This window comes from Bombina bombina, chromosome 4 (genome assembly GCF_027579735.1).
Source record: "Bombina bombina isolate aBomBom1 chromosome 4, aBomBom1.pri, whole genome shotgun sequence".
Lineage (NCBI taxonomy): Eukaryota > Metazoa > Chordata > Amphibia > Anura > Bombinatoridae > Bombina > Bombina bombina.
This window is the reverse complement of record NC_069502.1, coordinates 252,063,070-252,076,043: the sequence shown is the minus strand read 5'-3', so window position 1 is coordinate 252,076,043 and position 12,974 is coordinate 252,063,070. Positions and strand designations below refer to the sequence as shown.

At 39.4% G+C, this 12,974-nt stretch overlaps 1 protein-coding gene across 4 annotated transcripts in view; it reads left to right on the top strand.

The window, feature by feature from the left end:
* ATG4B (autophagy related 4B cysteine peptidase) overlaps positions 1-10,145 on the top strand; it is a 100,088-nt gene extending 89,943 nt beyond the window's left edge. For all 4 annotated transcript variants that reach the window (XM_053709888.1, XM_053709889.1, XM_053709892.1 and 1 more), the window contains exons 12-13: positions 1,420-1,510; positions 9,254-10,145. In XM_053709888.1, coding sequence (XP_053565863.1) covers positions 1,420-1,510; positions 9,254-9,327 — 165 coding nt within the window. In that variant the 3' untranslated portion in view covers positions 9,328-10,145. The remainder of the gene's footprint in view (positions 1-1,419; positions 1,511-9,253) is intronic.
* The last annotated feature ends 2,829 nt before the right edge of the window (positions 10,146-12,974 follow it).

The following is a 12,974-nucleotide window of genomic DNA, read 5'->3' as shown; positions in this document are numbered from 1 at the left end:
AGGGTTGTGTCTAATAAGAATATTAATCAGGAAATTGTTGTTCCTTCTCTGTGTCCTAATCCTTCTTCGAAAAAGGAACGTCTGTTACACAATCTTGATGTGGTTCGTGCTTTAAAGTTCTATTTACAAGCAACTAAGGATTTCAGACAAACGGCTTCATTGTTTGTCATCTATTCTGGTAAGAGGAGAGGTCAGAAGGCGACTGCTACCTCTCTTTCCTTTTGGCTGAAAAGCATCATTCGTCTGGCCTATGAGACTGCTGGCCAGCAGCCTCCTGAAACAATTACTGCTCATTCTACCAGAGCAGTGGCTTCCACATGGGCTTTTAAAAATGAGGCTTCTGTTGAACAGATTTGTAAGGCAGCGACTTGGTCTTCGCTGCATACTTTTTCCAAATTTTACAAATTCAATACTTTTGCTTCTTCGGAGGCTATTTTTGGGAGAAAGGTCTTGCAGGCAGTGGTGCCTTACGTTTAAGGTACTTGTCTTGTTCCCTCCCTTCATCCGTGTCCTAAAGCTTTGGTATTGGTATCCCACAAGTAAAGGATGAATCCGTGGACTGGATACACCTTACAAGAGAAAACAGAATTTATGCTTACCTGATAAATTACTTTCTCTTGTGGTGTATCCAGTCCACGGCCCGCCCTGGCTCTTAGTCAGGTAGATTTTTTGGTCTAAACTACAGTCACCACTGCACCCTATGGATCCTCCTTTTTCTTCCTAACCTCCGGTCAAATGACTGGGGGGTGGAGCTAGAGGGGGAGCTATATGGACAGCTCTGCTGTGTGCTCTCTTTGCCACTTCCTGTTAGGAAGGAGAATATCCCACAAGTAAAGGATGAATCCGTGGACTGGATACACCACAAGAGAAAGTAATTTATCAGGTAAGCATAAATTCTGTTTTTTACCTCTGTGATTACCTTGTATCTAAGCCTCTGTAGACTTGCCCCTTATCTTAGTTCTTTTGACAGACTTGCATTTAAGCCAATCATTGCTGACTCATAAATAACTCCACAGGAGTGAGAACAATGCTATCTATATGGCACACTTGAACTAGCAATGTATAACTGAAAACCTGTCAAAATGCATTGAGATAAGATGCGGCCTTCAAGGGCTTAGAAATTAGCATATGAGACTTCCTAGGTTTTGCTTTCAACAAAGAATACAAAGAGAAAAAAAGTAAATTTGATGATAAAAGTAAATTGGAAGTTTGTTAAAAATGACATGCTCTATCTGAATTATGAAAGTTTAATTTTGAATAGACTGTCCCTTTAACACACATGGATTAGGTACTTTTTTCTTCTACGGATTATAATTGATCTCTACCTATAGCTGTTTCTTTTTGTAACAAAGTGATGTTATTGGTGTATAAAATGTGTGTACTTGATTATCCCATTTTTATATTTTTGTGTCTCACCAGCTTTCTCTTCCTGGAGCTTTGCCTATGTTTGAGGTGGTGGAGCAGCTGCCTTTACATCTTTCAAATCCAGATGTGCTTAACCTTACCCCAGGTAACGCCAATAGTCCATGAGCTATTTCGGGTTCATGCTGCCCTCGTCTTCCCAATTCTATTTTTTTTTTTATTGAAACAAAAGTACATATCTGCTCAAATTTTACAGATAAACAAGCGGCTGTTCTACATTGTACTCTATACGATAAGAGCCATAACACAATACGGAACATAAGTCATCCAAAAATGAAATAAAGTAAACAGGTCTTCTGTTTACTAAATGTCCATGCACTTAATTAGATTTGTAGCATTTTTGGTGTAGCGACTCAGCAAATACAATGTTCAATCTTAAATAGAATTATGGGTCTACAAGTTAGGAGGTGGGGAAAAGAATAGGGCAAAAGATGAGGGGAGCATAAGATTGAGACGACAGCCCCCCGTACCTTCTTTTTATTATAGAACTATCTTTGGGCTCAGGTTAGTCACTAACTATCCCCGAGGTGTCCTTGTTGAGTATTTAGAAAGTTCTCAAATGTTTGTTTGCTAGAATTCCGGTAGAACGTAATGTCATAATAAAAGTTTAGTTTACTATTCCTAAAATAGTTGTATTCTTCTTAGGTTAACGTTTCTGCCATATGTGTTTGCCACATGTTTATTGTAGGAACAGTTTGACTTCCATTGTCGTGCTATTAATAATCTTGCACAGTTCAGAGCAAATTGAAGTTTGAGGCGAAGGATACAAGGATATTGCAGAAGTTGAGAAGAGCTAAAGTCAGGTCTAAGTGGAATTCTGTTCTGGTGCCTAATAGTATTTTAATATATTTCTCTTCCGAAGTCTAATAGTATCTGTGTTTTTTAAATATTTTTTTTTATTGAGACACATAATATATCAATACATTTAAATGTATACCAGCAAGGGCAGAAGTTTGACAAAACAATAGCTGACATAAGCAGATTGCTAGTAGAATACAAAAGCAAGTAAGATACTAATCAGAACAGCATTATTGGAGTGGGAAACTGTACATGATGCAATGAATAATAAGATTCCTGTCTGAAACAGAAAGCATCCCAGTTTTTCACTTTTTCCTATAACAAAGCATGAGCAAATGGGCTATATAAATGGGTCATCTACAAAACATTCATGCAAAGAAAGATCTAGTGTATAATGTCCCTTTTAATGTTGCACAGAAATTGTCAAAGCATAATTAGAATTTGTAAAATTACAATGCTAAATACACTAATGTATACATAATCTATATGCATTAAAATAAAAAAGGGGAAATTAAACTACATCTGAAGTCTAAAGTAATATAACATACAAAGCACAAGAACTCTTATGTCATGCAGTGCTATATTGCACTGGGCTTATCTCTCCTTCACACCCAGAAATGCAGGAAACGTCTCTGGGAGAAAAATAGCAAAATCTGCCTTTTTAGAATCTTGTGAGAGATCTTGCAAAGCTGGAGGATCATTTTATATAATCTCAGCTGAGCGTAGAGCTTTATTTCATCAGACCCCAAATGTGAAAGTTATTGAAAGGGCAGATATAAGGTTTAAGAGAAAACATAATTTATGTAAGAACTTACCTGATAAATTCATTTCTTTCATATTAGCAAGAGTCCATGAGCTAGTGACGTATGGGATATACATTCCTACCAGGAGGGGCAAAGTTTCCCAAACCTTAAAATGCCTATAAATACACCCCTCACCACACCCACAAATCAGTTTAACGAATAGCCAAGAAGTGGGGTGATAAGAAAAAAGTGCGAAAGCATAAAAAATAAGGAATTGGAATAATTGTGCTTTATACAAAAAAAAACATAACCACCACAAAAAAGGGTGGGCCTCATGGACTCTTGCTAATATGAAAGAAATGAATTTATCAGGTAAGTTCTTACATAAATTATGTTTTCTTTCATGTAATTAGCAAGAGTCCATGAGCTAGTGACGTATGGGATAATGACTACCCAAGATGTGGATCTTTCCACGCAAGAGTCACTAGAGAGGGAGGGATAAAATAAAGACAGCCAATTCCTGCTGAAAATAATCCACACCCAAAATAAAGTTTAAAGAAAACATAAGCAGAAGATTCAAACTGAAACCGCTGCCTGAAGTACTTTTCTACCAGAAACTGCTTCAGAAGAAGAAAACACATCAAAAAGGTAGAATTTAGTAAAAGTATGCAAAGAGGAACCAAGTTGCTGCTTTGCAAATCTGAACAACCGAAGCTTCATTCCTAAACGCCCAGGAAGTAAAAACTGACCTAGTAGAATGAGCTGTAATCCTTTGAGGCGGAGTTTTACCCGACTCGACATAGGCATGATGAATTAAAGATTTCAACCAAGATGCCAAAGAAATGGCAGAAGCTTTCTGGCCTTTTCTAGAACCAGAAAAGATAAAAAATAGACTAGAAGTCTTTCGGAAAGACTAAGTAGCTTCAACATAATATTTCAAAGCTCTAACAACATCCAAAGAATGCAATGATTTCTCCGTAGAATTCTTAGGATTAGGACATAATGAAGGAACCACAATTTCTCTACTAATGTTGTTAGAAAACACAACCTTAGGTAAAAATTCAAAAGAAGTTCGCAACACCGCCTTATCCTGATGAAAAATCAGAAAAGGAGACTCACAAGAAAGAGCAGATAATGCAGAGACTCTTCTGGCAGAAGAGATGGCCAAAAGAAACAAAACTTTCCAAGAAAGAAGTTTAATGTCCAATGAATGCATGGGTTCAAAAGGAGGAGCTAGAAGAGCCCCCAGAACCAAATTCAAACTCCAAGGAGGAGAAATTGACTGAATGACAGGTTTTATACGAACCAAGTCTTGTACAAAACAATGAATATCAGGAAGATTAGCAATCTTTCTGTGAAAAAGAACAGAAAGGGCAGAGATTTGTCCTGTCAAGGAACTTGCGAACAAACCTTTATCTAAACTATCCTGAAGAAACTGTAAAAATTCTCGGAATTCTAAAAGAATGCCAGGAAAAATGATGAGAAGACACCAAGAAATATAAGTCTTCCAGACTCTATAATATATCTCTCTAGATACAGATTTACGAGCCTGTAACATAGTATTAATCACAGGGTCAGAGAAACCTCTTTGACTAAGAATCAAGCGTTCAATCTCCATACCTTTAAATTTAAAGATTTGAGATCCTGATGGAAAAAAGGACCTTGCGACAGAAGGTCTGGTCTTAACGGAAGAGCCCACGGTTGGCAAGAGGCCATCCGAAAAAGAATCCGTCCATGCTGGAGCTACCAGCAGAACAAACTAGCATTCCTTCAGAATCTTGGAGATTACTCTTGGAAGAAGAACTAGAGGCGGAGAGATATAGGCAGGATGATACTTCCAAGGAAGTGATAATGCATTCACTGCCTCCGCCTGAGGATCCCGGGATCTGAACAGATACCTGGGAAGTTTCTTGTTTAGATGAGAAACCATCAGATCTATTTCTGGAAGTTCCCACATTTGAACAATCTGAAGAAATACCTCTGGGTGAAGACCATTCGCCCGGATACAACGTTTGACGACTGAGATAATCCGCTTCCCAATTGTCTATACCTGGGAAAGGAACCGCAGAGATTAGACAGGAGATGGATTCCGCCCAAACCAGAATTCGAGATACTTCTTTCATAGCCAGAGGACTGTGAGTCCCTCCTTGATGATTGATGTATGCCACAGTTGTGACATTGTCTGTCTGAAAACAAATGAACGACTCTCTCTTCAGAAGAGGCCAAGACTGAAGAGCTCTGAAAATTGCACGGAGTTCCAAAATATTGATCGGTAATCTCACCTCCTGAGATTCCCAAACCCCTTGTGCCGTCAGAGACCCCCACACAGCTCCCCAACCTGTAAGACTTGCATCTGTTGAAATTACAGTCCAGGTCGGAAGAACAAAAGAAGCCCCCTGAACTAAACGATGGTGATCTGTCCACCACGTCAGAGAGTGTCGTACAATCGGTTTTAAAGATATTAATTGAGATATCTTTGTGTAATCCCTGCACCATTGGTTCAGCATACAGAGCTGAAGAGGTCGCATGTGAAAATGAGCAAAGGAGATTGCGTCCGATGCAGCAGTCATAAGACCTAAAATTTCCATGCATAAGGCTACCAAAGGGAATGATTTTGACTGAAGGTTTTGACAAGCTGATATCAATGTTAGACTTCTCTTGTCTGACAAAGACAGAGTCATAGACACTGAATCTATCTGGAAACCTAAAAAGGTTACCCTTGTCTGAAGAATCAATGAACTTTTTGGTAAATTGATCCTCCAACCATGATCTTGAAGAAACAACACAAGTCGATTCGTATGAGATTCTGTTAAATGTGAAGACTGAGCAAGTACCAAGATATCGTCCAAAAAAGGAAATACCAATACCCTGTTCTCTGAATACAGACAGAAGGGCACCGAGAACCTTTGTAAAAATTCTTGGAGCTGATGCTAGGCCAAACGGTAGAGCCACAAAACTGGTAATGCTTGTCTAAAAAAGAGAATCTCAGAAACTAAAAGTGATCTGGATGAATCGGAATATGCAGATATGCATCCTGTAAATCTATTGTAGACATATAATGCCCTTGCTGAACAAAAGGCAGGATAGTCCTTACAGTTACCATCTTGAATGTTGGTATCCTTACATAACGATTCAATATTGATAGATCCGGACCTGGTCTGAAGGAATTGACCTTCTTTGGTACAATGAAGAGATAGAATAAAACCCCAGCCCCTGTTCCAGAACTGGAACTGGCATAATTACTCCAGCCAACTCTAGATCTGAAACACATTTCAGAAATGCTTGAGTCTTTGCTGGGTTTACTGGGACACGGGAAAGAAAAAAATCTCTTTGCAGGAGGCCTTAACTTGAAGCCAATTCTGTACCCTTCTGAAACAATGTTCTGAAACCAGAGATTGTGAACGGAATTGATCCAAATTTCTTTGAAAAGAACGTAAACTGCCCCATACCAGCTGAGCTGGAATGAGGGCCGCACCTTCATGGGGACTTAGGAGCTGGCTTTGGGTTTCTATAAGGCTTGGATATATTCCAAAGTGAAGATGGTTTCCAAACTGATACCGCTCCTGAGGATGAAGGATCAGGCTTTTGTTCCTTGTTGTGATGAAAGGAATGAAAACGATTATTAGACCTAAATTTACCTCAGATTTTTTATCCTGTGGTAAAAAAGTTCCCTTCCTTCCAGTAACAGTTGAGATAAAAGAATCCAACTGAGAACCGAATAAATTATTACCCTGGAAAGAAAGGGATAGCAAAGTTGACTTAGAAGACATATCAGCATTCCAAGTTTTAAGCCATAAAGCTCTTCTAGCTAAAATAGTTAGAGACATATACCTGACATCAATTCTAATGATATCAAAGATGGCATCACAAATAAAATAATCAGCATGTTATAGAATAATAATGCTATGAGAATTATGATCTGTTACTTGTTGCGCTAAAGCTTCTAACCAAAAAGTTGAAGCTGCAGCAACATCCGCTAAAAATATAGCAGGAGTAGAGACAGCCCCATTAACCTTAGGGATTTTGTCCCAAACTCTAATCTGTCAGATGGCACAGGATATAATTGCTTAAAACGTTTTAGAAAGGAGTAAATGAATTACCCAAATTATTCCATTCCCTGGAAATTACTTCAGAAATAGCATCAGGGACAGGAAACACTTCTGGAATAACTACAGGAGATTAAAAAACCTTATATAAACGTTTAGTTTTAGTATCAAGAGGACCAGAATCCTATATTTCTAATGCAATTAATACTTCTTTAAATAAAGAACGAATAAATTCCATCTTGAACAAATACAAAGATTTATCAGCATCAACCTCTGAACCAGAAGAACCATTATCAGTATCAGAATGATGATGTTCATTTAAAAATTCATCTGAAAAAAGAGTTTTAAAAGACTTTTATGTATACTAGAAGGAGAAATAACAGACATAGCCTTCTTAATGGATTTAGAAACAAAATCTCTTATGTTATCAGGAACACTCTGAGTATTAGATGTTGACGGAACAGCAACAGGTAATGTAACAGTACTAAAGGAAATATTATCTGCATTAACAAGTTTGTCAAAACATTTAATACAAACAGCTGAAGGAACAGATACCAAAAGTGATACACTTAGCTTTGGTAGCTCCAGCACCGGGCAGCGATTTTCCTGAAGTATCTTCTGACTCAGTTGCAACGTGGAACATCTTGCGATATGTAATAGAAAAAACAACATATAAAGCAAAATTGATCAAAGTTTCAGGAATGGGAAAAAAATGCCAGTGAACAAGCTTCTAGCAACCAGAAGCAATAAATAATGAGACTTAAATAATGTGGAGACAAAAGTGACGCCCATATTTTTTTAGCGCCAAATAAGACGCCCACATTATTTGGCGCCTAAATGCTTTTGGCGCCAAAAATGACGCCACATCCGGAACGCCGACACTTTTGACGCAAAAGAACGTCAAAAATGACGCAACTTCCGGCGACACGTATGACGCCGGAAACAGAAAAAAATTTTGCGCCAAAAAAGTCAGCGCCAAGAATGACGCAATAAAATGAAGCATTTTCAGCCCCCGCGAGCCTAACAGCCCACAGGGAAAAAGTCAAATTTTTTAAGGTAAGAAAAAATGATTGATTCAAATGCATTATCCCAAATATGAAACTGACTGTCTGAAAATAAGGAATGTTGAACATCCTGAGTCAAGGCAAATAAATGTTTGAATACATATATTTAGAACTTTATAAAAAAGTGCCCAACCATAGCTTAGAGTGTCACAGAAAATAAGACTTACTTACCCCAGGACACTCATCTACATGTTGTAGAAAGCCAAACCAGTACTGAAACGAAAATCAGCAGAGGTAATGGGGTATATATATATATATATATAAGAGTATATCGTCGATCTGAAAAGGGAGGTAAGAGATGAATCTCTACGACCGATAACAGAGAACCTATGAAATAGACCCCGTAGAAGGAGATCATTGAATTCAAATAGGCAATACTCTCTTCACATCCCTCTGACATTCACTGCACGCTGAGAGGAAAACCGGGCACCAACCTGCTGCGGAGCGCATATCAACGTAGAATCGAGCACAAACTTACTTCACCACCTCCATAGGAGGCAAAGTTTGTAAAAACTGATTTGTGGGTGTGGTGAGGGGTGTATTTATAGGCATTTTAAGGTTTGGGAAACTTTGCCCCTCCTGGTAGGAATGTATATCCCATACGTCACTAGCTCATGGACTCTTGCTAATTACATGAAAGAAAAGAAAATCCAGAAAATTCTTACTGCATTTGAAATACATAGGACGGATTTTCCTTTACGACATCTAAAGTTTGCAGTTGAAATTTATAGACTAATTTAAGCAGGACAAGCTTTATATACACTTTAACCCCTTGCGCCACACAGCACTTTGTCCAGTGTACTGTGCTGATATAATACCTACATCCAGCACTGTGGTCCCCGCTGTCTAAGCTGAGCCTCAACCATGGGAAGAAGGAATCTGCCTTCATATGGTAAGGGAGCACTAATATACAAACTTGTTTAACCTATTCATTAAGAGTTGATTTCTTTTCCTGCAGTTACAATTGTTTTTATGTGTAAACATTTGCACTAGTTCTCTAGTTATTTACTGGTTAGAAATTGCAGAGAATGAACATTTTTAAAGTTTAAAATGTGTCGAAAATAGTAGTACCCCAAATACTTTAATCATATAGTATGCCATTTAGACATGCTATCAATCTATAATATCCTAGCCCTTTTCAGCAAAAGTATTTTCAGTAATTATCTTTGTTTCCTTATAGATTCATCAGATGCTGACAGAATGGACAGATTTTTTGATTCTGAAGATGAAGAATTTGAAATTTTATCTCTCTGAGAAGAGTTGCCAATATGTTAACTGATCAGGAGACAGAACTTTCATCCTCCACAGCAAAGCAGGAAATAAGGCAGCCTTGCTGTTTAAACAGAGGATTGCTGGATACTTGTTACACTCCCCACTCATGAGCTTTGTTTCTAAGGCCCGATGAAGATTTACAATTGCAGATTGCTCCAACAATGCACCGTGTACAGTGCTACCTATATTTTGGCAGCAGATTTCTGCCTTTAGCTGATGCTCCTGAACCCAGCTGGAATTTGAACTGATTTCATGCTTAGGTTCTTTTACATTCCATGCACAGGGAAAATTCCACCATAAACGTTATAGTAAGTGTGAGCAAGAAGCATTGCAGAGGTAGTTACATGGGTTTTGTGTGTTTGGGGGAAGAAGTAAAAACAGGTGGTGACCTCCTTCCAGATTATTTTATAAGTGAGAGAATTTTAAATACTTCTCAGTGTTAATTGGGAGCTAAGTGGATTCCTTGTAATTAAAGTGAGCGACAGAGGAAGGAACTTACATTGCTTTGATTCAAAAAATGATTACTGTTGAGGACTGGACAGTGATCCGCTGTACGATTCGCTGCTAGTGATCTCTGCGTAATGACCTGTATAGATTTTTTTTTGCTAGCGATACAGGGCGGTCTCACAAGGTATTGCTGTGCAATTATGTGACCCTTGTAGAGATAGAAGATTATGCTCTGTAAATGTTATACAAAGTTTTGTGTCCAATTATTCTCACAGGTATAATTGCTATTGCTTTGCAGGTTTTTTTTAATGTTCAATCCTTCAAATAAATTAAAATATTGCACTCTTAAAGTATTGAGACTATTAGTTTTTTTTTTTCAAATCTGCAGGAGATGACGAAACATGATAAAAAAAAAGTACTATACAGTTCTCAGTATGAAAGAAAAAGACTATCGCCTAGATTACAAGTTTTGTGCTATAGAGGGTGCAAAACGAACGCAACAAAAGTTGCGTTATTTCACCCTTCATAGCGCTGCCATTGCAAGTTTCTAAAAAGCCGCCTTGTGCGTACGATATGGTGGCGATAAGCTACATACCGCACAAAATCCAAGGGCTGAGAATACGTGCTCGCTTTCCCCATAGACCTCAATGGGGAGAGCGTGTTCGGAATAAAACTAACACCTGAAGCGCGGAATGTCGTTTACAATCCACTTACAATTTCTGAAGTCTGGACATCCAGGCGGCGAAGTCTTCATCAAGGCAGCATGGTCTTCATTCATCCAATCTTCAATGCAAGGGAGCCTTTTCAAAATGGCGTCCCTTGCATTCCTATTGGCTAATTTGATTTTTGTAATTCAAATCAGCCAATAGGATGAGAGCTACTGAAAATAGCTCCCGGATTGAAGGGTCTTACAGGCCCATTTATCAAAGGGCTTGCGGACCTGATCCGACACTGCGGATCAGGTCCGCAAGACCTCGCTAAATGCGGAGAGCAATACGCTCTCCGCATTTAACATTGCACCAGCAGCTCACAAGAGCTGCTGGTGCAACGCCGCCCCCTGCTGACTCGCGGCCAATCGGCAGCCAGCAGGGAGCTGTCAATCAACCCGATCGTATTCGATCGGGTTGATGTCCGGCGATTCCTGTCCGCCTGTTCAGAGCAGGCGGACAGGGTTATGGAGCAGCGGTCTTTAGACCGCTGCTTCATAACTTGTGTTTCTGGCTAGTCTGAAGACTCGCCAGAAACACGGCCCTTCAAGCTCCGTACGGAGCTTGATAAATGGGCCTGCATGTCTTTACCTTCTGCCTGCTGAACAACTTACACCTAGATTTAGAGTTTTGCGGCCAAAGGGGTGCGTTAGCTACGCTTTTTTTTTTCTAGCGCTGCTTCTAAACAACGCTGGTATTGAGAGTTCTCTGAAGGGCTGCGTTAGGCTCCAAAAAGGGAGCGTTGAGCCGAATTTACTGCCACTTCAACCCTCAATACCAGCGTTGCTTACGGTAGCGGCTAGCTGGAAAAACGTGCTTGTGCATGATTCCCCCATAGGAAACAATGGGGCAGTTTGGGCTGGAAAAAAAACCTAACACCTGCAAAAAAGCAGCGTTCAGCTCCTAACGCAGCCCCATTGTTTCCTATGGGGAAACAGTTTCTAAGTCTGCACCTAACACCCTAACATGAACCCCGAGTCTAAACACCCCTAACCTTACTTATTAACCCCTAATCTGCCGCCCCCGCTATCGCTGACACCTGCATTACACAATTAACCCCTAATCTGCCGCTCTGTACACCGCCGCAACCTACATTATGTGTACCCCTAATCTGCTGTCCCTAACATCGCTGACACCTACATAATATTTATTAACCCCTAATCTGCCCCCCCCAACGTCGCCGCTACCTTACCTACACTTATTAACCCTTAATCTGCCGACCGGACCTCACCGCTACTCTAATAAATGTATTAATCCCTAAAGCTAAGTCTAACCCTAACACCCCCCTAAATTAAATATAATTTTAATCTAACAAAATAAATTAAATCTTATTAACTAAAGTCTTCCTATTTAAAACTAAATACTTACCTGTAAAATAAACCCTAATATAGCTACAATATAACGAATAATTATATTGTAGCTATTTTAGGATTTATATTTATTTTACAGGCAACTTTGTATTTATTTTAACTAGGTACAATAGCTATTAAATAGTTATTTACTATTTAATAGCTGCCTAGTTAAAATAATTACCAAATTACCTGTAAAATAAATTCTAACCTAAGTTACAATTAAACCTATTACTACGCTATCATTAAATTAATTAAATAAATTACCTACAATTAAAAAGACTAAATTACAAAAATAAAAAAATTTCCCTAATCTAAATTACAAAAGTTAACAGCTCTATTACCAGCCCTTAAAAGGGCTTTTTGCGGGGCATGCCCCAAACTATTCGGCTCTTTTGCCTGTAAAAAAAAAACACAATACCACCCCCTAACATTACAACCCAACACCCACATACCCCTACTCTAACCCAAACCCCCCTTAAATAAACCTAACACTACCCCCCTGAAGATCTCCCTACCTTGAGCAGTGTTCACCCAGCCGGGCATCGATGGACCAAAAGAGGACATCCGGAGCGGCAGAAGTCTTCATCCTATCCGGGCAGAAGAGGACATCCGGACCGGCAGACATCTTCATCCAAGCGGCATCTTCATCCATCCGACGAGGAGCGGCTCCATCTTCAAGACCTCCGGCGCGGAACATCCTCTTCCTTCCAACGAATGAAGGTTCCTTTAAGTGACGTCATCCAAGATGACGTCCCTCGAATTCCGATTGGCTGCCAATCGGAATTAAGGTGGGAAAAATCTGATTGGCTGACTGAATCAGCCAATCGGATTCAAGTTCAATCCGATTGGCTGATCCAATCAGCCAATCAGATTGAGCTTGCATTCTATTGGCTGATCGGAACAATAGAATGCGAGCTCAATCTGATTGGCTGATTGGATCAGCCAATCGGATTGAAATTGAATCTGATTGGCTGATTCAATCAGCCAATCAGATTTTTCCTACCTTAATTCCGATTGGCTGATTGAATCCTATCCTAGCTGGAAAAACGTGCTAGTGCAACAGGAAGGAAGAGGATGTTCCGCGCCGGAGGTCTTGAAGATGGAGCCGCTCCTCGTCGGATGG